The sequence below is a fragment of the Geotrypetes seraphini genome, chromosome 2 (assembly GCF_902459505.1).
Source record: "Geotrypetes seraphini chromosome 2, aGeoSer1.1, whole genome shotgun sequence".
Taxonomy (NCBI): Eukaryota; Metazoa; Chordata; class Amphibia; order Gymnophiona; family Dermophiidae; genus Geotrypetes; species Geotrypetes seraphini.
The window spans coordinates 64482133-64507391 of record NC_047085.1 but is presented as its reverse complement, the minus strand read 5'-3'; the positions used below and the strand labels follow the sequence as shown (position 1 = coordinate 64507391).

Sequence of the window (25259 nt, the reverse complement as noted above, 5' to 3'; positions counted from 1 at the left end):
TGGGAATAAATAATGTGAACCAATTAGACTGCAGATGGATTGTAACGAAGGAATGTCGTCATTTAGGATATATATGGACGTGTAACTGGTAAAACGTTGGAATTTTTTATGAGCAAGGCCAGCTTTTGGCTTCTGTAATAATTCTCTGATGCAAATGATACTCAATTGATTTGCTAATCAATTAATTGAGTAATCTTATGATCTAATATCGATATCTAATAAAAAATAAGATTTTGGATTTTATTAAAATATTTTGCATCATTATTTTTTTTGTCATTTTCATTTTACAACCCTAGAATAGCTATAAGTACGCATATGTGCAATTATCCTGATCAAGGCTCACAAAATCCGGCCGGTCCTCATGGGCTTTGCAGCCCCCATGCAATTGTGCTTGGGCAATACAGATTTGGGAGTGTCCTGGGACTGGTCTCCTCCCCTGGGAACACGCTTCCTGCAGATCCCCAGCCCTGGAGGACTTAAGAGGAGCCTTAGCCCAAGGCTCCCCCCTTCCCCGCAAGATCCATTGAATGCAGGATATGGACGCTCATCAGCAGGCCATCCAGCGCAAACCTGGCATGATATAGGGTTAAGAAGACCTAAGGCATCCATCCCAGTTGATTTTGAGCAAAACTGAAGGGTTTTGAGGCAGATGGAGGCAAAAGATAAAAAGAAAGTTTAAAATCTAAGATGGCTACTGCCAGAAAAATTGTGCCAAAAATGACCTAAGGAAACCTTCCTGAAGGAAAAAATTCACAAGAAAAGGGGTTTTAAAGGTGGGGGACATTAGGCTCTGGTGTCAGAAACCCCCAAATTCAACTTTTAGGGATCTCCCTGATTTTCCACATAGGCTTCTTACTTACCATGTGGTGCCTGCCTGTTTCAGCTGGAATTTCAGCTGGAATCAAGGAAGAAGAAATCTGCCTCACAGATTTACTGGACAAACCTGGCCTTCTGGCTGCTAGTTGGACTGAGGTTGGATTGAAAAGGGGGTGTACCACACAGCTGGCCTACTGTTAGTCCCGTCTGAGCTTGGAAGGAGCCAAACAGCCTGCACTCAAGCTCCAGCTATGCAGGGGACGGCCCTTGAGCTCACAAAATATCAAAGCAGGCTGGCTAACTAGGAGTCCCTGAAGACCGATTCTGCGGGCAACAGACTTCCGCCATGAAAGTCTGCGTCTTTTCGCAGGCAGAGGTCCCACCAAGTGGGAATATCTGGGCACTGAGCCTCCAAAGAACACTGAGAAAATACCTGAAAATAATAAAATCACAGAGCAGATCAAACACACTTCTGAGCAACTTGCTTGCAGAAAACAAAGAGAGAGGGCAGGAGAAGCTCCCTGGGAAGGAGGCAGAGTTGAAAACATGACTAGACAGTTTTCTGTAAGTAACTTGCTACTTCAGATACAAGACCCTATAATTCAGGACCACTAGGAATATTTATCTGGAAAATATAATACTTCCCAGCAACCCTTCCCAATGTACTTTCTTTAATTATTCTTTGCAAAGGCAACCCAAGTCAATCGCAGAGCCCATCCAATCGGTGCCTGGCTGGGATCAGCCTGGCGCTTCTGCGTTCTGTTTACCGTTTCGGAAAACAAGGAGAGCTCAGAACTCGGTGGCAGTGGCTTGGGGACCTGTTCCCCGATGGCAGGGGCTTGGGGGAGGGCAGGGAGAAAGAAAGACAAAGAAAGAAAGGGGGCAGGCAGGGAGACAGAAAGAAAGAAAAGGGGGCATGGAGAAAGAAAGAAAGAAAGGGGGACAGTAAGACAGAAAGGGTGTATGGAGAGAGAAAGACTAGAGAATGACACGGTGGCGGTTTACCCGCGGCCACCGGGTTTAGCCGTGGGTAACCCGCCAAAACGGGGAACGAAAACTAGCAGTCGCTGCGGCGACGGGGACAAGGCCATTCACCGCCCCGTGGAGCGGTGAATGGTCTTGTCCCTGCAGCGAGGCATGAAGGATCGCGCGGTCCCCGCAGCCCACACCCGCCTGCCCAATCGGTCCTAGTGATTAGCCAGCTCTCTCCCTTCTCCTCACCTTAGTTTGTAGGTTTTCTTTTTCGGCGACTCACACGCTATCAAAGAGCCGCGCACCCGCTGTTGCTCAGTTTCAATCTTCTGCTCTGACGCAACCGGAAACAGGAAGTTGCAGCTGAGCAGAAGATTGAACACTGAGCAGCCGCGCGTGCGTGGCTCTTTGGGAAAGCGTGCAGGTCGCCGAAAAAGAAAGCCTGCAAACTAAGGTGAGGAGAAGGGAGAGAGCTGGCTAAACACTAGGATCGATTGGGCAGGCGGGTGGGGGCTGCGAGGACCGTGCGATCGCCCGTGTTCCCGGCTCAAACTGGAAGGAGGGAGTGAAAGGGAAAAGGATTCTGGGCCAAGGGGATGAAGATGGAAAGAAAAACCCACAGCAGGAAAGAAAGGGAAGGACAAGCAGGTGAGCCAGATGCTAGAAGCAGGGGGGAAGGAAGAAAGAGGGAAAAATCTAGATGGGATTGAAAAGAAGAGACACACTGGTATGGAAGAGGAAGATAGGGGAAATCTGGACACAGGAAGGTAACAGAAAGAGGGGAAATTATGTGCATGGGGCATAGGGACAGAGACATAAAGGGGACATGCCATGGGGATGGTATATAGACACAGGGGGGGGCAATGGCAGATACATAGGGGAGATATTAGAAATGGGGAAAATAGGAGCACAGAAGCGAGATGGTTTGTGGGGATGGGACAGGGACCGAGCTCACAGGCTCCAGTGGCTTGCACAAATTACATTGTTACGTGCCATGAAAATAAGAGGGAGGAAGGTAGATAGATAGGCCATGCGAGAGGAGCTGAAGGGTGGTAGAAAGGAACAGATGGTAAAGGAGGGAGGGAAGGGTGGTGGTGGAAAGGAATAGGACAGACATTGAAGGAGGGTGGAGAGGAACAGACCTTGAAGGGAAATGTGGAAGACAGAATGGGAAGAAGACAGATGCCAGACTATGGGGGAGCGGAGGGAAGAAGATGGGTGCTAGACCAATTGGGGGGGGTGAAGGGAGAGGCACAGTAACAGCAAATGGAAGACGCAGAGAGAAGACACACAGTGGATGGAAGGAATTGAATGAGAAGATGTGGAAAGCAGAAACCAGACAACAAAGGTAGAAAAAAAATTCTATTTATTTATTTTTTGCTTTAGGATAAAGTAGTATATTAGTTGTGTTGATAAAAATTTATAAACAAAGCCTTGCCAGCTGAACATCTCTTTCTCTAGTTCAGCAGCAGGAACTTTGATTTATAAGAAAGGAATAAGCTAAATATTACAGTACTAAGGCTTATATGGATGCAACGGGGACGGTGACGGGGCGGTGAATGGGATGGCAGTGGCGGTGACGGGGCGGTGAAAGGGATGGCGGTGGCGGTGACGGGGCGGTGCGGAGGATGGTGGGCCGGGACGGGGACAGATTTTTTCCCCGTGTCATTCTCTAAGAAAGACAAGACCGAAAGAAGGGGGACAGAAAGACAAGACAGAAAGCAGGGAAACAGAAATAAAGAAAGGGGGACAGGGAGACAAAAAAATTAAAGGGGCATGGAGAGAGAAAGAGGCAGAAAGAAAGGGGGGTAGGGAGACAGAAAGAAAGAAAGGGGGCAGTGAGACAGAAAGAAAGTAAACAGAAAGAAAGAAGGGAAACAAAGAAATAAAGCGGGGACAAGGAGACAGACAGAAAGAAAGGGGGGTAGGGAGACAGAAAGACAGAAAGAAAGAAGGAAACAAAGAAAGAAAGCAAGGACAGGGAGATAGAAAGAAAGGGGGCATGGAGACAGAAAGACAGAAAGGGGGGTAGGGAGACAGAAAGAAAGACAGAAAGAAAGACAGACAGAAAGAAAGAAAGGGGGCATGGAGAGAGAAAAACAGACAAAGAAAGGGGGGCAGGGAGACAAAGAAGGGAAACAGAAAGAAAGGGGGGACAGGAGACAGACAGAAAGAAAGAAAGGGGCATGGAGAGAGAAAGACAGACAGAAAGACAGAAAGAAAGGGAAACAAAGAAAGGGGGGGACAGGGAGGCAGAAAGAAAGAAAGGGGGCATAGAGAGAGAAAGGCAAAGAGAAAGAAAGGGGGGCAGGGAGACAGAAAGAAAGAATGGGGCAGGGAGAAAGAAAAATTTAGGGGAGGAAATGAGGTCTGGAGGAAAGGAAGCATACAGGAGGCTGAAAGAAGGGAAAAAATATTGGATGCACAGTCAGAAGAAAGTGCAACCAGAGACTCATGAAATCACCAGACAACAAAGATAGGAAAAATAATTTTATTTTTAATTTAGTGATCAAAATGTGTTCGCTTTGAGAATTTATATCTGCTGTCTATATTTTGCACTATGGCCTCCTTTTACTAAACTGCAATAGCGGTTTTTAGCGTAGGGAGCCTATGAGCGTTGAGAGTAGTGCTGGACATTCAGTGCAGCTTCCTGTGCTAAAAAATGCAATCGCAGTTTAGTAAAAAGGGAGGGGGTATAGTTTGTCTATTTTTCTGTAGTTGTTACTGAGGCATAAAGTCATCTGCCTTGACTTCTTTGAAAAAACCCTGGAATATGAATTACTAGTCTTTAAGCCCGTTACATTAACGGGAGCTAGAATAGATGTGTCCATCTGTCTTTCTTTCTGTCTCTCTGTCTCCTTAGCCGCTGTCTGTCTGCCTTTCTCTCTCTCTCCTTGGCTGCTGTCTGTCTTTCTTTCTGTCTCTCTCCCTGGCCCCCTGCCTATCTCTCTCTGGCACCTTGAGCAAACCAAGATTGCTGCATTCCCCTCAGCATACCCCTCCCCCCAAAGCAGCCCCTTTTCCGTCTCTCCCTCCACTTCCCTGTGCAGCAGTAGCAGCCAGGACGCTTCGCAGCACCTCGGACACCCTTCTGCCGTTGCTTTCACCGCCACACACACCACAAGTCGACGCACGATGTGCACGCCACAAATCAAACATGGCCACAGTCACAAATCACGCAGTCAAGGATCACGGAGTTGTAAGTGTGCATGGACACTTAGGGTTATAGAGGATAATTAACATTTTCTCTGTGTACAGTGTGCTTTGTGTTTTTTTAAATTTTATTGTTGGTAGATCATTTTGACTTGGTTATTTTAAAAGTAGCTCGCAAGCCCCAACAGTGTGGGCACCCCTGCTCTAGAATATTGTAGTTCTTACCTTTTTACCTCCTGTTCCTGTTTGTCCCTGGTTAAAGTGTCCTTGGATGTATTAACTACCCCTAAAGATGTCTAGTAATTTTAAGTTTGTATTATAGTCAATGTATGTTTTTATTATTATTGCACACCATCTAGAAGTCTGATTAAGCGGTATAAGAATTTTAAATAAACTTGATAAACTTGAAACTTACCTTTGGAATCTACATTCACAGCTAGAATCTCTGTCTTTTCAGGAATACACAACTTTTTAGGAGTCCTTTGAAAACAGTCTGGTACTTTGGGTGTTCCACCTGATTTTACTACCTGAGAAAAAAAACAAAGTGAGTTACTGATAAAAGATGCACCTTACTACTACTACTATTTACTATTTATTATTTCTATAGCACTGAAAGCGCTGTACATTTTAACATACAATAGACAGTCCCTGCTCAGAAGAGCTTACAATCTAATTTAGACAGGACATTTCAGGGTTGGGGAGATTATAGTGGGTATACGTATCTGACAGCAGTGAGGGGGAGTTAAGAGTTGAAAGCAGTTTCAAAAAAGTGGGCCTTTAGCTTGGATTTGAACACTGCGCCAGGGATGGATTACAACATATTGATTCAGGCAACCTGTTCCAGGCATAAGGCTCCGCAAGAAAGAAGGGACAGAGTCTGGAGTTTGCAGAAGAAGAGAAAGGTACAGATAAGAGGGGCTTGTCTGACGAGCGGTGATTACAGGGGGGGAGCATAGGGGGAGATGAGCGAGGAGAGATATCGGGGGGGGCTTCAGAGCGAATGCACTTATAGGTCAGCAAGAGGAGTTTAAACTGTATTCGGAAATGGACGGGGAGCCAATGAAGCGACTTGAGGGGAGGGGTAATGTGAGAATAGCGGCTCTCACAGAATATGAATCGAGCAGCAGCATTTTGAACGGACTGAAGAGGTTAGAGATAGGTGCGTGGGAGGCCTGAGAGAAATACGTTGCAGTAGTCTAAGCACGAGGTGATGAGAGCATGGACAAGGGTTTTGGTCATATATTCAGAGAGAAAAGGACGGATTTTGGTAATGTTATAGAAGAGGAAGCAACAGGATTTGGCGGTCTGTTGGATCTGAGCAGAGAAGGAGAGAGAGGAGTCAAAGATCACCTTACAATAACATTAGACATAGTGCTATTAGTTTAAAACACAGATAAGAAGAAATACCTGGAGTTCATCAATTCTTAACAGCCTACAGTCCTGAAGAAGAGAAGATGGATCTGGATCAGAGCCAGCATTACTCTGACTATTTGCATTACTGGATGTTCCTGGAAACTTCACAGCAACATATGCACCATCGACTTTTAGTACCTATAAAGCAAGGTTATGTCATGTATCAGAAAACATGCACAAAAAGATCCAGCATTTTACAGAATTTCTTTGCAAAGGTAGGATGAAAGAAGCAGTTCTTAAATGACCTCTTTAGTAGCGGAATATGACCATCAGCATATTCCATGTCTAAGAGCCATACTTTTCCATTTCAAACTGTTTGAAAGGGAAAATACTACTCACACTCATATCTGGCTTGTTTTAAAGGTTATTCTAACTCAAAAAGATAAACTGAGGTTCTACAGCTATATTTACCTACAAAGATTCCTTAGTGTGATTCTTTCATACCAATGAATGTAAAGAAAAGTTAGCAAAATTGAATCACTTTTTAAAAATGAGCATTAATAATTGTCTCCCTTGTAGTAAACTGCAAAGCAGGTGTTTTCCATTTGACATTTTTATTTACATTTATGTTTTATACATAAGAACATAAGAATTGCCGCTGCTGGGTCAGACTAGTGGTCCATCATGCCCAGCAGTCTGCTCATGCGGTGGCCCTCTGGTCAAAGACCAGCACCCTGATACTAGCCCTACCAGCATACGTTCTTGTTCAGCAGGAACTTGTCTAACTTTGTCTTTAATCCCTGGAGGGTGTTTTCCCCTATAAAAGATACCAGAAGAGCGTCCCAGTTTTCTACCACTCTCTGGGTGAAGAAGAACTTCCTTACATTTCTACGGAATCTATCCCCTTTCAACTTTAGAGAGTGCCCTCTTGTTCTCCCTACCTTGGAGAGGGTGAACAACCTGTCCATATCTACTAAGTCTATCCCCTTCAGTACCTTGAATGTTTTGATCATGTCCCCTCTCAGTCTCATCTGTTCGAGGGAAAAGAGGCCTAGTTTCTCTAATCTTTCGCTGTACGGCAGCTCTTCTAACCCCTTAACCATCTTAGTCGCTCTTCTCTGGACCCTTTTGAGTAGTACCATGTCCTTCTTCATGTACAGCGACCAGTGCTGGTGAGGGCGCACCATGGCTCGGTACAGCGGCATGATAACCTTCTCTGATCTGTTCGTGATCCCCTTCTTTATCATTCCTAGCATTCTGTTCGCCCTTTTCGAGTGGTTCAGAGCTTCCCACTGAACCATTTTATTGTATTGTATTCTTATTTATTTATATTCTGCACTATTCTCATAATAGATTCTAGGTGGAAAGCAACAATTTTAAAAAATATTGTGTCCAAACAAAATTATTCATTTAACAATCATTAAAAATAAAAAGTTTTTTAAACAATTTTCTAAAGATATAAGAAGAAGAAATTTTTCTTAGTACAATTGAAACTCATTCCAAACCTTTGTTCCCATAAACTCAAAAGATTTGTTCATAAAAGATTTCAAACAACCATATGAACTTATAGAATAGCCAGGACTCAATGACTGTTTATACCAGGAGGTAGTTCTATTTATTGGGAAAGTTATATACTTTATTAAACCTTCTGGTCCCATTCCCTGCAACAATTTATATATAAGTATTGCCGTGTGGCGCAGTAGTTAAAGCTACAGCCTCAGCACCCTGGGGTTGTGGGTTCAGACACACGCTGCTCCTTGTGACCCTGGGCAAGTCACTTTTAATCCCCTCATTGCCCCAGGTACATTAGATAGATTGTGAGCCCGCCGGGACAGAGAGGGAAAAATGCTTGAGTACCTGAATAAACTCATGTAAACCATTCCGAGTTCACCTGGGAGAATGATATAGAAAACTGAATGAGTAAATGAATAAATAAATCTCAACCAATGCAATTGATTCAGAAGAGGGAGTAACAGGGGGCGTGACTTGGAGCGCGCTAAACATGGAGGTGTGATCAAGTTGCTCTGTTTTTCCAGGCAGCAGTTTTAAGATTATAAATACCATTTTCGCCATAATTGTGGTTTTGGGTGGTTCGCAGGCTGTGTGAAGATGGCCAGTACGCGGCAAGGGAAAATTGACGCGGTTTTTGTGACAGCCGGCATGGCGAAGCTAGTGAAACATGATCATGTGACACCCTCAAAAACACCACTTCCGGAGGAGGAGGAGATTGAAAAAAAAGAAATTATGGCTGAGCTTAAAAAAATATCACAGCAGATTCAAAAGAACGCTGAAAGTATTCAAGAGGTAAAGGAAGAAGTTTTAAATACAAATAAACAGATGGAGATTGCTAACCAGAGAATGGCAGTTTTAGAACACAGAGTGGAGCAGTTAGAAATAACTGCAGCACAATCTAAAGATGACAACAGAGTTATTAAAGATTTACAAAAGCAGCTAGTGGACTATGAAAATCGCGGGAGGAGGAAGAATGTAAAAATAATTGGGCTAGCAGAAAATTTGGAGGGGGGGAATCCAATTCAGTTTCTGGAAAATTTGCTGCCAAAATTATTGCAATTGAATTCTAAGTACCCCCTAGAGATTGAAAGAGCACATAGGATTCCTTTTCAAAGATCTACTAACAACTCTAAGCCCAGACCTTTTATTTTCAAGCTATTGAGATTTCAACAAGCCTTTAAGGCAGATAAAAACTTAAATTATAAAGGCTCCAAATTATTGTTCCTGCCGGATTTTGCAAAGAGCACTGTGGCTGTAAGACAGCAGTTCCTTCAGCTTCGTCCTCAATTGAAAGAAAAAGGATATAAGTATGGATTATACTATCCTGCAAAGATGAGAGTATCCAGTGGGAATAAATCTCTTTATTTTGATTATCCTGAAAAACAGAGAGATTTTTTGGCTACTTCAGAGCCAATGTCTATTTGAAGGTATTTCAAAAGAAGAGGATGAACAGGAATATGCTGCACCATGATAGTGTTCTTATGATGTCCAATGGAGTTTACTTTATTTCAAAGATGTTATAGGATTTGATTATATCTATTTATTATTTTTCTTTGTTCTTTCCTTTGTGTATGTGAAATGTTTTATGGTGTTGGTGATGTCTTGAATGTTGTATGTTATTTGGTTTTAATGTATTGTCTATCAGTCATGTTTAGGTTTTATCAATTGGTGTCACAAGATTACAAAGAAATACAGTTAAATGTGTTTTTGAACTAATTTATTTCCTTTAGGATAATCTAGACACATGGAATTTATTTGTTTTGATATTAATTGTTCTGTATGTGTGATGTGTCAGTTGTGATTGATTTAGGAAGGTATCAGCGATTATTCCGTATTAGTTATAATTCTAGGATTAATTGCTGCTTTCATTAGCTGATTTTGGAATATGGAAGTTATAAATTACTTATTTGATTTTCCAACTATAATATTGTATGTGCTATGCTCAAGTATGATAAGTATTTGAATATGAGGATGGATATAAAATATGTGTTTAATGTCTACATTTTAATGAATTGGATGAGGGGATTTTAATGATATATTTAAAAATGTGTTAGGGTGGTGTATATTTGTTTAAAAAAAAAAAGCTTTTAAACAAGATATAGAATTCATATTATGAAGATATTTAAAATTTTTGTTTTAAAGAGGAATATAGTTAAAGGGGATCAAATGAGTTCTAATGCTAGTATTTGGGGTATTAATAAGTCTCTGTGATGTATTATAATTGATCTATATAGTCAACATGAATTTGATTGATATGATTATTTATTTTATGAAACAAATGAATTGTTGTATGAATATTTATGGCATTAATGAATTGATTTATGTTATCATTTTTATAAGAAAATGAATTGGAGTTTACGTTGCCTGGGAGGAGTGAATGGGTTACATATCCTATGTGTGTTACAAGTTTAACCATTTATAAGGAGGGTTCGGGTGGGTTAATAATAATAATAATAACTTTATTCTTATATACCGCCATACCCAGCGAGTTCTAGGCGGTTAGGGAGGGGGAATTATTTTATATTATTGATAAAGATGATTTTAGGGAATAAAGGGGTTTGTTATTTAATTTATTTATTATTCGTTTTCATGAAGGTGCTGGTGTCTAGTCATTTCAAGTTGATTACGCATGCATACTATTATAGGTATTTCCATATTTTAGATGATGATTAAGCTTTTTTCATTAAATGTCAATGGCCTTAATCACATGATTAAAAAGAAGAAAATGTTAGATTTCCTTAAAAAGCAAAATGCTGATATTTATTTCATTCAAGAGACGCATCTGTCAATTATTGAATCTAGGAAGCTGGAAGGGGGTTGGATCTCTAAAAGTTTTTTTGCTCCAGCAGTTGGGAAAAAAGCGGGGGTTGCTATCTTGTTAGTAGAAAGTGTTCAGCGAATTTCCAAATGGTTGCTTCAGACCCCTTAGGAAGGTGGGTACATATCAAAATGTGCATGGGAAATAATACCCTTGATTTGTTCAATGTTTACGCTCCAAATACGAATCAAATTGAGTTTTTTAAGACTTTACAACAATTATTACTCCCACTGGCTGCCTCTAATTTAGTGGTGCTGGAGATTTCAATGCTGTAATGGATCCAATAGTGGATAAGAATCCAAGTAGGATTATGAAATCATTAGGTTTAGATAATTTGGTTCAATCTTGTGATTTGATAGATATATGGCGTATTCTTCATTTTGGTGATCGGGAATTTTCCTTTTGTTCACAGGTTCATAATTCTTTTTCAAGGATTGATTATATTTTTGTTTCAAATAAAATAGCTCAGAAAGTAATAAAAGCCATCATAGATCCTATCATTTTATCTGATCATGGTGGTGTTTGGATTGAATTACAAGTGGACGAGCAAGTTGATGCTAAGCCGATTTGGAGGTTTGATAATATTTTGATTGCAGATTCAAAATTCCTTGAAGATTTCAAATTAAAAATAATTGAATTTTTTCAAATTAACACCTCTGATGATATTAATATTGAAGTGTTGTGGGATGCTTTTAAAGCAACCATGAGAGGACATATTATTTCATATTCGGCTTATATTAGAAAACAACTTAAAAAACAATTTTATAATTTGGAAAAAGAAATTAAGATTTTGGAAAATAAATTAATTAGCAGATGGGAACAAAGTACATTACAAATTTTATTAAAAGCTAAAGCCAAGTATAATGAATTATCTTCAAAGTTTGTAAGAAATGATTTGTTTTATCAGCAAGCTCAGTATTATGGAAATTCAAATAAGGCAGGGAAATTATTAGCAAACTATCTTAAAGCAAAAAAAAAAAGGAAAACAAAAATTATTGTAATAAAAGATAAAGGTGAAATACATACTAAAAATGAGCATATTTTACAACAGTTTCTTACTTTCTATAAGGACCTATATTCTTCTGAGACTTATAGAAACAAAGAACAAGATGGTTTAGAATTTTTAAATTTAATTAATGGACCAAAAATTCCTGAGCATATAAAAGGAAGTTTAGAAGAACCTATATCTCTAAAAGAATTAGAAATAGCATTGAAATCTCTTAGAGCTGGATCCGCTCAAGGTGGTGATGGATATACTCTAGAATTCTATAAGTCATTTCAAATTACTCTTTTACCATATTTGTTAAATTTATATCAATATCAACTGACTAAAGGTTGTATTTCAGGTACTATGGCAGATTCCATGGTTATTGTTTTGCCAAAACCAAACAGAGATCCCACTTTGGTTTCAAACTACAGGCCGATTTCATTAATAAATGTGGTTGGGAAAATTATTGCCAAATTATTGGCTTTAAGATTGGCAAAAGCTCTCCAATTTATTATTGATACTCACCAAACAGGATTTGTTGCAAGGAGACATTCTTCTCATAATACTAGACTGGCTTTTCATACTTTAAATTTAACAAAAAAAGTGAATGATCCGGATTTCTTGGTTTCTTTAGATGCGGAAAAGGCCTTTGATAGGGTAGAATGGAATTTTATGTATCAAGCGTTGGAATGGTTTGAGGTGGGTTCTGGTTTCATTCAAATGATCCAGACGCTGTATAGCTCTCCTGGTGCAAGATTATACATTAACAATAGTTTATCGGATCGGTTTAACTTGCGAAGGGGGGTTAGACAGGGTTGTCCCTTGTCTCCATTGCTCTTTGATGTTGTTTTAGAACCCTTGTTAATTGCTATTAATCAAGCAAAGGGGATACAGGGTATTCCTTATTCGAATTGGGAATATAAACTTTCTGCTTATGCAGATGATATACTGCTTTATTTGAGGAATCCAGAGTCCACCATTCCATGCTTACTTGAATTGATAGAGAAATTTGGAAAGTTTTCAGGATATAAGATTAATTGGAGTAAGTCTGAAGTCCTCCCGCTTAATGTTCACTGTGCCAAAGGCTTATTCGATTCATTTACTTTTGTCTGGAAAGATGATGGTGTAAAATATTTAGGCATCATTATTAAAAACAATATTGAAGATACGGTGAAGGAGAATGAAAGACTTTTGTTAAAAAAAGTAACAGAAATGTGTGAGAAGTGGAATCCGTTGCATTTATCATGGTGGGGGAGAGCTCAAACTATTAAAATGATGATACTGCCTGTGGTTTGCTATCAAATGAGTATGATATCAGTTTTTTTTCAGGGGTCCTTTTATAAAAAGTTAAATGGTATTCTTATGAAATTTGTTTGGTTGGGTAAAAGACCAAGAATTGCTTTATATCTACAGAAATCAATTATGGAGGGAGGGGTAAATTTTCCAAATTTTTATAGGTATCATCAAGCCTATATTCTACGTCAGGGTATGTATTGGGTCCTCCCAGAGCTCATGGAGAATGTCCCAGATTGGTTATATTTAGAATGGCGACTCCTGTTTCCTTTACATCTGGTTAATTTGCTTAGTATAAAGATACCTAGGAAATATAAAGAGAATAGGATTTTGATTGATACCTGGAAAACTTTACGTTATGTTAGTAATTTGTCACCTATTCCAATTTCTAAATCGTTACATCAATCCATTTGGGTAAACTCCAAGATTAAAATTGGCAGATTTCAAATCGTCTGGAAGCAATGGATAATTGGAGGTATTCGAACTTTGAATGATATTATATCAAATGGTTCACTGCTTAGTTTTTCACAGTTGCAACATAAATATGGTTTAAATAAGACACAAAATTTTAAATGGTTGCAGCTGAAGCAGGCTATTCAGGAGGGGTTCCCTGAAAGGAAGAATCTTAATAATCAGTATAGTTTAGAATTCCTATGCTTTCAGGCGGATTTCTTGGGTCACCAAGTCGCACAGTGGTATAAATTACTATATGAATATTTGAATAAAAAACAGAAAACTGGTTTGAGGGATATTTGGAGCATTGAGATCAAGCATCAAATTTCTGCATCTCAGTGGCCACGAATTTGGTCTTGGAGAATAAAATCTACAATGTCGGCATCTATGAGACAAACATGTTTTTGTTGTTTTTTTTTTGTTACACAGAGCTTTTTGGACCCCAGTTCGTTTACAAAAATTAGATAGTTCCAAGTCTAATAGATGTTGGCATTGTAATAAGGATGCAGGGACTTTAGATCATTTAATATTTTTCTGTCCTTGCATTAATTCCTTTTGGAAATCAATTTGGCCCCAAATTAATTCGCTATTAGAAAATTTTGTTGCCTTGTCGTATGATACAATTTTATTTGGAACTTCAATGAGGTTTAAAAGGCAAATTTCAATGTCCAATAATAAATTATTACTAATTTTGACAGGAGTTGCCATTCAGCATATTACTAGGAACTGGAAAGATTATACAAGACTCAATTATACCTTTTGGTGGAATTCTGTATGTCATATATATAAGATGGAAAGAGTCATTGCTTTACAAAATGGAAATTATGCTAATTTTAAAAAGATTTGGGGGCCATTGATTGTATATTCAAATGATTAGACACCTTTATGTATTTGAAACATTATAATAAATAAGGGGTATAGTAGATGTTTTGCGGGAATTCATTGTTGATGTGGGGAGGGATGGGAGGGGGAGGGATTTTTATAATACTTAAAGAATATTGGTTAGGATGTACAAGTGATTCTGTATATTTTCATTATAACATTGTATACTTGTTGAAGAATTGAAAATGAATAAAGATTAAAAAAAAAAAAAAGAAGAGGGAGTAACAAGTCATTTTTTTTGCTCTAAAAATCAAATGCACAGCCTTATTTTGAAACAATTGCAGCCTATTTTTTAAAATTCAACATAACCCCACAATATAGAGAATTATAGTAATCCAACTGAAGCAGTACAATAGCTCAAGCCATTGTTTGAAAACTCTGTAAAAATAAGAACATAAGAAGTTGCCTCCGCTGAGGCAGACCATAGGTCCATCCTGCTCAGCAGTCCGCTCCTGCGGCGGCCCATCAGGCCCATTGCCTGAGCAATGGTCTATACCTATCTATACCCCCCAATCCCTTTTTCTTCTAGGAATCTATCCAAACCTTCTTTGAAACCATTTAATGTTTTCTTGTCTACAACAGCCTCTGGAAGCGCGTTCCATGTGTCCACCACCCTCTGAGTGAAAAAGAACTTCCTAGCGTTTGTTCTAAACCTGTCCCCTTTCAATTTCTCCCAATGCCCCCTTGTGCTTGTGGTGCCCCTTAATTTGAAAAATCTGTCCCTGTCTACTTTTTCTATGCCCTTCAGGATCTTGAAGGTTTCTATCATGTCTCCTCTAAGTCTTCGCTTTTCTAGGGAGAAAAGTCCCAACTGCTTCAATCTGTCGGTATATGGGAGATTTTCCATTCCCTTTATCAGTTTGGTTGCTCTTCTTTGTACTCCCTCAAGTACCGCCATGTCTTTCTTGAGGTACGGCGACCAGTACTGGACACAGTACTCCAGATGCGGCCGTACCATTGCACGATACAGCGGCATGATGACTTCCTTCGTCCTGGTCGTAATACCCTTCTTAATGATACCCAGCATTCTGTTTGCTTTCCTAGAGGCTGTGGCGCATTGCGCCGATGCCTTCAGTGTTGCGTCTACCATCACTCCCAGGTCTCTCTCCAGGTTACTAACCCCTAGTGGTGTTCCCCCCATTTTGTATGTGAACATCGGGTTCTTTTTCCCCACGTGCATGACCTTGCATTTCCCCACGTTGAAGCTCATCTGCCACTTTTCGGCCCACTTTTCCAGCTGCGTTAGATCCTTTTGGAGATCCTCGCAGTCTTCCTTGGTTTGAGCCCTGCTGTATAGTTTGGTGTCATCTGCAAATTTAATGACTTCACACTTAGTTCCCGCCTCTAGGTCATTTATGTAGATATTGAACAAGAGCGGTCCCAGCACCGACCCCTGCGGAACTCCGCTCGTGACCCCTTTCCAGTCTTAGTGGCCCTTTACGCCAACCCTCTGCTTCCTGTTTGCCAGCCAGTTTTTGATCCATCGGTGGACCTCCCCTTGTACCCCGTGGTTCCATATCTTTTTAAGCAGTCTCTCGTGTGGCACCTTGTCGAAGGCTTTTTGGAAGTCAAGGTAAATGATGTCTATAGATTCCCCTTTATCCACCTGGCTGTTCACTCCCTCAAAGAAGTACAATAAGTTTGTGAGGCATGACCTACCCTTACAGAAGCCATGTTGACTCGGTTTTAGCTGCCCATTTTTTTCGATGTGCTCACAGATGCTGTCTTTAATCAGTGCCTCCATCATCTTTCCCGGGACTGAGGTCAGGCTCACCGGCCTGTAGTTTCCCGGGTCCCCCCTTGCGCCCTTCTTGAAGATGGGCGTGACATTTGCTATTTTCCAATCCTCCGGGATCTCTCCGGTTTTTAAGGTTAGGTTGCATATCTGTCGAAGTGGAAACTCTAATCAAACATCAATTAGATATGATCCTGGACGAGGAGAATCTGCGGGATCCCCGTCAGCATGGATTTACCAAGGGGAAATCCTGCCAATCCAACTTGATCAGCTTCTTTGACTGGGTGACGGGGAAGCTCGATGTTGGAGAGTCCTTGGACATTGTATACTTGGACTTCAGCAAAGCATTTGATAGTGTCCCCCACCGCAGGTTATTGTGCAAAATGAGTTCAATAGGATTAGGTGACACTTTGACTAAATGGGTTGGGGACTGGCTTGGTGGTAGGCTTCAGAGGGTTGTGGTAAATGGCACCCCCTCTGTAACGACGGCAGTGATCAGCGGAGTGCCGCAGGGCTCGGTCTTGGGCCCAATCCTTTTCAATATCTTTATAAGAGACTTGACTGAGGGGCTTCGCGGCAAAATAACGTTATTCGCCAATGACGCCAAACTGTGTAACATAACAAGCAAGAGCACAACGGACAATATGAAACACGACCTACTCCTACTGGAGCAATGGTCTAGGACCTGGCAACTGAGCTTCAATGCCAAGAAATGCAAAGTCATGCACCTTGGCAGTCAAAATCCATGCAAGACTTACACCCTAAATGGTGAGATCCTAGCAAGGACTGTTGCAGAACGGGACTTGGGGGTAATCATCAGTGAAGACATGAAGGCTGCCAATCAAGTGGAGTGGGCTTCATCTAAGGCTAGGCAGATCATGGGATGTATACGTAGGAGTTTCGTCAGCCGCAAGCCTGAAGTCATTATGCCATTGTATAGATCCATGGTGAGGCCTCATCTGGAATACTGTGTACAATTCTGGAGGCCTCACTACCGCAAGGATGCACTGAGGCTTGAGTCGGTCCAGCGAATGGCCACCCGGATGGTCTCGGGACTCAAGGATCTCCCGTACGAGGAACGGCTGGATAAATTACGGCTATACTCACTCGAGGAACGCAGAGAGAGGGGAGACATGATCGAGACGTTCAAATACCTCACGGGCCGTATCGAGGTAGAAGAAGATATCTTCTTTTTCAAAGGTCCGACGGCGACAAGAGGACATACATGGAAAATCAGGGGCGGGAAATTGCACGGTGACACCAGGAAATATTTTTTCACCGAAAGAGTGGTTGATCGCTGGAATGGACTTCCACTTCAGGTGATCGAGGCGAGCAGCGTGCCTGATTTTAAGAAGAAATGGGATCGTCACATGGGATCTCTGCACAGAGATAAATAGGGGAGGGTCATTGGGGTGGGCAGACTAGATGGGCCGCGGCCCTTATCTGCCGTCTTTTTCTATGTTTCTATGTTTCTATGAAGTGGCTCCGCTATTACGTCTTTTAGTTCCTTGAGTACCCTTGGGTGAATGCCATCCGGACCCGGCGATTTGTCGCTCTTTAGTCTGTCAATCTGCTTGAGTACATCCTCTTGGCTTACCTCTAAATCAACCAGCTTATCGTCTTGGTCTCCTATTACGATCTCCTCGGGTTCCGGAATGGTGGTTATATTCTCCATCGTGAAGACTGACGTGAAGAACTCATTTAACCTGTCAGCTATCTCTTTCTCTTCTTTTACAACTCCCTTTCTGTCTCCATCGTCCAATGGTCCCACTTCTTCTCTCGCCGGTTGCTTCCCCTTGACGTATCTGAAGAACGACTTGAAGTTTGTTGCTTCCTTTGCCAGTCTCTCTTCGTATTCTCTTTTTGCTTTTCTAACCACTCGGTGACACTCTTTCTGGCGTTCTTTGTGCCCTTTTTGGTTCTCCTCTGTTTGGTCTTTTTTCCATTTTCTGAACGATGCTTTCTTGTCGCTTATCGCCTTCTTCACTGCACTTGTTATCCACACTGGGTTTTTTGTTCTATTTTTTTTGCACCCTTTTCTGAACTTGGGGATGCATATGCTTTGTGCTTCGTGCACAGTCTCCTTGAATAAGGTCCAGGCTTTTTCTACGGATTCCGTCTTCCCTATGTTGCCTTTGAGCTTCTTTCCCACCATTTTTCTCATGGCATCATAATTTCCTTTTTTGAAGTTGAGTGCCGTCGTTGTGGTTCTTTTCCCCTTTGATGATCCAATTTCAAGCCTGCACTGGATCATGATGTGATCGCTGTTACCTAGTGGGGGTAATACCGCCACCTCCTTTGCTGTCCCCCCTAATCCGTTGAAGATTAGGTCAAGAGTGGCATCGCCCCTTGTTGGTTCCGTGACCAGCTGCTCCATGAAACAGTCCCTTGTGACTTCTATGAATTTTGTCTCTCTTGCGCAGTTTGAGTGCCCAATACTCCAGTCTATCCCAGGATGGTTGAAGTCCCCCATCACCACCACATTTCCGCTTCTGCATACCTGCTTCAGTTCAGCCTCCATCTCCTGGTCGATTTCTTCCAGTTGTCCAGGTGGGCGGTAGTACAGACCCAGTTTAATGTCTGCTCCTGCTCCTCCCTGTAGCTTAACCCATAGTGATTCCAGGCCATCCGCCCATACTGTTGTTTCCGTCCTGGCTGATGGTATGGAGTCTTTTATGTACAGCGCTATTCCTCCACCCTTTTTATGTGTCCTGTCTCTCCTGTATAGTTTGTACCCTGGTATGGCCACATCCCATTGATTGTCCTCAGTCCACCACGTTTCTGTGACTCCAATTATGTCTAGGTCCTTATTGCTGGCTGTGATTTCCAGTTCTCCCATTTTGGCCCTCAGGCTCCTAGCATTTGTGTATAGGCAGTTTAAGACCCAGTTTTTTGTCCCCTCTCTTTGTTTCCCTTGTGCTTTGGTATTCCTGCAGTTTCCCTCATGGTTTGCCAGCCCCTGAGCTTCGTCCTCCTCCTGTTGTGTGTGTGTGACGTCCTCTGCCTGTTTCCCCTGCGCCTCCTGCTCTCCTAATTCCCACTCAGTCCTGGGCTCTTTTTCACAATGACTTTGCCCCTCTGTTTCCTGTTGTTCTGTGTTGGTGCCGCTTACCTGGTCCATTTGTGCCCTCGATCCCTGCAATGCGTCTTTAGGTCCTTTTTCAACCCATACACCCTCAGACCCGAGTCCTCTTTTACACTGTCCCAGTTCAGTACCTTTGCCAGGTACTGATGTCCGATGTGTCGAGGTCAGGTCGACTATCGGCTTTCCCCTTCTTCTCAGTTTAAAGCCAAGTCTATGACGTTCTGGACGTTGCGTGCCAGCATCCTCGTCCCAGCTGTGCTAAGGTGCAGTCCATCTCTTCTGTAGAGCTTGTTCTTTCCCAAGAAGGTAGTCCAGTTCCTAACAAAGTGGAAGCCCTCCTCCTCGCACCATCTCCTCAGCCAAAAGTTAATTGATTGTAGTTCGCTCTGTCTCTTTGTGTCCGCTCTCGGTACTGGCAGGATCTCTGAGAAGGCTATCTTCCTTGTCCTTAGTCTCAGTTTTCTCCCCAGGGTCCTGAACTGGTCAGTTAGTGTAGTCCTGTTGAAGTTTCTCCTGCTGATGTCGTTGGTTCCGATGTGGATCACTACTGCTGTCTCCTCCGTCTCGGCTCCCTCCAGGATCCTCTCGATATTGTTGATGATGTCTTTTGTTCTTGCCCCCGGGAGACATGTTACCAGTCTGTCCTCTCTACCTCCGGCTATATGACTGTCTACTCCTCTCAGGATTGAGTCCCCGACCACGATAGCCGATCTCCCCTTCTTCAACTGTCTCTCTGGTCTCAGATCTGTGTCATATGTGTAGTCCGTTTGTCCGTCCTCTGAGCTCTGCTGTGTCTCCGCCCCTGGTCTCAGGTCTGTGTCATCTGCGCAGTTCGCTAGTCCTTTCTCCTGGCTCTGATGGATCTCCTCCTCCTCTGCCTGCCCAGGTCCTCCGCAAGGTCCTAGTTCCCTGGTGTCTGGTGATTCCTGTCGTCCAACTGTCGGTTCCCTCCTGGTGTGTTGGTGGTCCTGTGCCTCTACCATCTTGCAGGCCTCCTCAATGAATTTCTCGAGCTCCCTAACTTGTTCTGCGATGTGGCTCTCTCTGTCGGTGTCCACGGTTGTCCAACACTGTTCTTCCAGGGTGCACAGTCCCTCCAGTTCTTGTACTCGAACCTGCAGTCTCCCGACCTCCTTCTTCAGGCTATCCAGTTCCTGACATCGATTGCAAATGTATACCTGCCTCCCGGAGGAGAGGTAGTCATACATATGGCACTCGATGCAGAAAACTGGGTAGCTCCCCTGGGTTCCTGTAGCCTCCATTCCTGTAGCCTCGGTGATTTGGGAGTGGTGCCTGACGTGCAGTTATCTCTTTAAATCTTTGTCAATGCAAGCAACTTCTCTGGCCTGCTTCTCAAACCGACCTGACTCCCCTTTGAAATAAAACAGAAAATATTGCCTGAAACTGATGCAATGAAAAAAAGACTCTCTTTACCAATTCATTTATTTGATTCTCAAATGTCAAACCACAATCCAAAATAAATCTGAAAACCCTAGATTTTTCTTCTATTGTTAGGATTTTTCCAGTACTCGGTACTATTTTCTGACCAATAAATCCACTTGGATTACCAAAACAAACTAATTTAATTTTTTGTTTATTCAGCTGTAAAAAATTATTGGCTGCCCATTTATCCACTAATATAAATATCTTTTGAACAAATCTCAAAGCCTCCTCTTGATTATCCAATGCTGAACTTAAGATAAAAATATCAGTATAAGATAAAATAAAAATACCTAAATTTGTCAACCATTCACTCAAAGAGCTCATATACAAATTAAAAAGCAAAGGCGATACAGGTGACCCTTGAGGAACACCACAATTTGAACTCCAATGCTCTGAATTTACATGAATTCCTTTAACACAATACATTCTTGTCCTTAAAAAACACTGAAAATCAATTTAACACCTTTCTACCCAATCCAATAGCACTCAATCTACACAGCATTATGGTCTATTTTCAGGAGGTATCCAGAGTTTTGAGGCATGATCTCAACTAGGTCCAGAGTTAGGGGCCCTCTATTTGGGCCACTTTTATGTATCCGCAGAAGATGTTACGTGGGACCCTTCCACGAAATTGGACCAGTTGACACGAGTGCAGGGGTCCAGGTGGGGACAAGCTTTCGAGGAGCGTAGGGGGTGTCAACAGGAGGGATTGGGCGGGGAACATTGGCCGGGAGGGGAGAGAGGATTCACAGGGTGTTGGCAGGAGGGATTGGGCATCCCTCCTGCCACTGATCATTGGGGGAGGGTTCAGAGGAATGCGGCAGGAGAGATTGGGCATCTCTCCTGCCGGGAAACTTTTTTATTTTTTTTTTTTGGGGGGGGAGTCGCAGCAGTTTTGGAAGAAAGTACTGGGCATCCCTCCAGCTGCGATTCTTGCGGGAGAGGGGGTGACAGTTCCACGATTCTCTAACCGGTGCTTATGACGGACACCAATAAGAGATTCATGCTTTTAAGCGAAGGACTGGTCCCTCCCACACCTAAAAGGTCTTATTTTGGGCGTTTGGGACTTGGGTGAATTTTTTTTTTGAGGGTATAAAGGTAGACGTAGTGCTGCTCTGGGCAATTAAACTCCTGAATGTACAGGTAGGCCAGGGGTAGGGAACTCTGGTCCTCGAGAGCCGTATTCCAATCGGGTTTTCAGGATTTCCCCAATGAATATGCATTGAAAGCAGTGCATGCACATAGATCTCATGCATATTCATTGGGGAAATCCTGAAAACCCGACTGGAATACGGCTCTCGAGGACTGGAGTTAACTACCCCTGAGGTAGGCCATTCTCGGGGGGAAAAAACCCCCAAACCCATTTTTTGGATGTTTTCTTTGAGAATGAACATTTCCCTGCTGCCTACTTTGTGCGCCTAGGGCCTTAGGCCAAAATTGGACTTAGACATTGTTTTTGATTATGCCCCTCTACGTCTTTAAAAACGAACTTTAGTTTGTGTACACATATACATAATGAAGGCAATTTCCAAAAGACCTTTACCTGGGAAAATGGGTATTTAAGAACCATGTGTGTAAAAAGTACCCATTGATAATATTTGAGTCAATGGAACTGCATAGTCCATTTTGTATTGCTTGAATCTACAGTTTGGCCCCTCCCCTCCTAAGCTAATTAGTAACATTGCTGTACAGTATTCAATACAAACAACTCATTAGGCCATATAACTAAATAGGTATTTTTAAAATGTTCTTGGAAGACAGCATCCAAATAAATCACCTTAATAGTACATTAAAGCTCTACAAATGTTATTATCATAATTTAGTGACTCTCAAATTTCCTGAAGGAAAAGGCCATAGTTTGTTATTGAGAAAGACATGGGGGAAGCCCCAGTTTGCCCTGGATCGGTAGCATGCAAGGTTGCTACTCCACTGTTTATTTCTAGGATAAGCAGCATAAAATCTGCTTTACTACTTAGGATCTAGCTAGGTACTTTGGACCTGGGTTGGCCACTGTTGGAAATAGGATACTGGGCTTGATGGACCTTCTGTCTGTCCCAGTATGTCAGTTCTTATGTTTTCCAAAAGATTTGTTCAATAACTCCTGAGAGATGGGAAAGGTTCCACAGGATTAGAAAAGAGTGGATGTGGTCCCTCTTCACAAAAGTGGTTACAAAGATGAAACAGGAAACTACAGCCCAGGAAGCCTAATTTTGGTTGTTGAAAAAATAATGGAAGTGTTGCTAAAGGAAAGGATAGTGAATTTCCTGGAAGCCAATGGCTTTACTAAAGGTAAAGCATGCCAAACAAACCTGATTGGATCCTTTGACTGGGCAACCAGAGAACTAGATTTACTTAGATTTCAGCAAAGCCTTTGACATGGTTCCTCATAGGAGGCTCCTGAATAAACTTGATTGGCAGAATTTAGGAATCAAAATGGTGAAATGGATTAGAAACTGGTTGACGGACAGAAGCCAGAGGGTGGTGGTTAATGGAATTTATTTTTTTAATAATTCTTTATTAATTTTCAAATTTGACAACAAGTGCACAAAATAATATAATTCAACAAGTTATTACACAATAGCACTTGGTGGTTAATGAAATTTCAATGAAGGAAGGAAAAGTGAGTAGTGGAGTGCCACAAAGATCAATATTGGGTCTGATTCTGTTCAACATATTTGTGACTGACATTGCTGAAGAGTTAGAAGGTAAGGTTTTTGCCTTTTTGTGGATGATACTAAGATTTATAACAGAGTGGAAAAGGAGTGGTCTGATGTTTGGCAAACTAAAATTCAATGAGAAAAAGTACAGATTAATGCACTTGGGGAGTAGAAATCCAAGGATACCATATGTGGTGAGAGGCTGCTAGGCACGGATGGGAAGAGGAACTTTGGGGTGATAGTGACTGAGGATCTGAAGGCAACAAAACAATGTGACCAAGCGGTGGCTGAAGCTAGAAGGATGCTGGACTGTATAGAAAGAGGCATAACCAGCAGACGACTGGAAAGGAAATGGAGAAAAAGCGGAACACAAGATCACAGAATACTTTGGCGCAAAGCAATAAATAATTACAAAATCAACTTATTATGCCTCCAAACTAGGTACCAAAACTATTACGCCTTCAAACTAGGTACTAAAACATTAAACACAAAAAATTAATTCCTCCTGGTGCGACAACTCATTACCCCACCAAACCAAGACTCCACAGGTCACCCCAACAAAATCACTGCACAAGAACTGGCAGACTTCATTCTAAATAAAATCAAGACAGTCCATCCGATATAGCCAAAGCGATTATCACGAAACATCATTCACCCGACACGCCGAGGCATTCCACAGAGCCTATTAAAGCAGACCAAATCTGGACTTCTTTCTCCAGCTTGTCCATCACAGATACAACAAAACTATTATCCAAACTGTCAGCACGTTGCAGTCCCCTAGACAACTGCCCCACCTACCTCCTTGCAACTGTACCTGAATAAATTATCATCTGGATCACCAACCTTCTTCAATACCTCCCTAAATCAAGGCCAATTACCAGAAACAATGGGAAAAATTGCTCTTACTCCCATACCAAAAAAAATCCAAAGGCAGATCTCTCCATGACATCCAACTACAGACCCATCGCTGGCATACCTATTCTAACAAAAATCATTGAGACCCATGTAAGTAAACAACTTGCAACCTACATCGAGCAACATTCATGTCTCCACCCGTCCCAATTCGGATTCCGTCAACAACACAGCACTGAACTTCTCATCCTCACTCTAATCACAAAAAACAAACAACTACTCAGTATGGGACATCAGGCAATATTCCTGCAATTTGATATTTCAGCTGCCTTTGACTCCATGGATCATCACCTTCTACTAACAAAACTGTCAGAAATTGGTATAACTGGTACAGTGCTAAAATGGTTCTCTGACTTCTTACAGAACAGAGAATATATTGTCAAAAAGAATGAAGAGATCTCGAGCCCCTGGAAAGCCTTCTGTGGGGTGCCTTAAGGCTCTCCACTTTCCCCCATCCTGTTTAATCTCTTCATGAGCTCCCTCGGAAACATCAAATTTGATGATGAAAGCATAATGTCCTATGCAGATGACATTCTGCTCCTCATCCCCATAACCAACAACCAATCGGATGTCACCAACAAAGTCTCAATCAACATTGAAACAATCCAAAATTGGGCAACAATCAACAAGCTAAAACTAAACCAAACCAAATCCAAAATCTTATTCTTCCACACAGACCAACAGACAGCACCGACAAGCATCACTCTCCTTTCGGGCCACACCCTCACTGTTGATAAAACCTCCAAAATGCTAGGTTGCATTCTTGATTCCACGCTAACCATGGAAGCTGAAATCTCTAATATTCGGAAAAAGTCCCTCTTCGCCATGAAGCAACTAAGATTCATCAGACCATACTTTCATCAACATCACTTTGCTCCGATTTTGCTATCGATGATCCTGGACTTCTGTAACTCCGCCTACTTGGGAATCAACAGCGCACTGATCCATAAAATGCAAATCATACAAAACACAGATGTAAGACTAATTTTCAACCTGAAAAAATACGACTCGATATCAGCCTTCATCAGGCAACTACACTGGTTACCCATCCCATCACGAATAAAATTTACAACTTCATGCATCTTATACCAAATAATTCATGGAAATTCAGCAGCTCCACTCATCTAACTCTTCTCAAAGGTGTGGTTTACCTCCCATACAACCTTTAACAGGATACTACTAAACCT

At 41.9% G+C, this 25259-nt stretch overlaps 1 protein-coding gene across 8 annotated transcripts in view; it reads right to left on the bottom strand.

Annotated features, from left to right (window-relative positions):
- Window positions 1-25259, bottom strand: part of UBR5 (ubiquitin protein ligase E3 component n-recognin 5) — a 1080924-nt gene that overhangs the window by 557751 nt on the left and 497914 nt on the right. For all 8 annotated transcript variants that reach the window (XM_033933084.1, XM_033933089.1, XM_033933086.1 and 5 more), the window contains 2 exons: window positions 6349-6492; window positions 5357-5468 (listed from right to left, as the gene is read on the bottom strand). In XM_033933084.1, the coding sequence (XP_033788975.1) occupies window positions 5357-5468; window positions 6349-6492 (256 nt within the window). The remainder of the gene's footprint in view (window positions 1-5356; window positions 5469-6348; window positions 6493-25259) is intronic.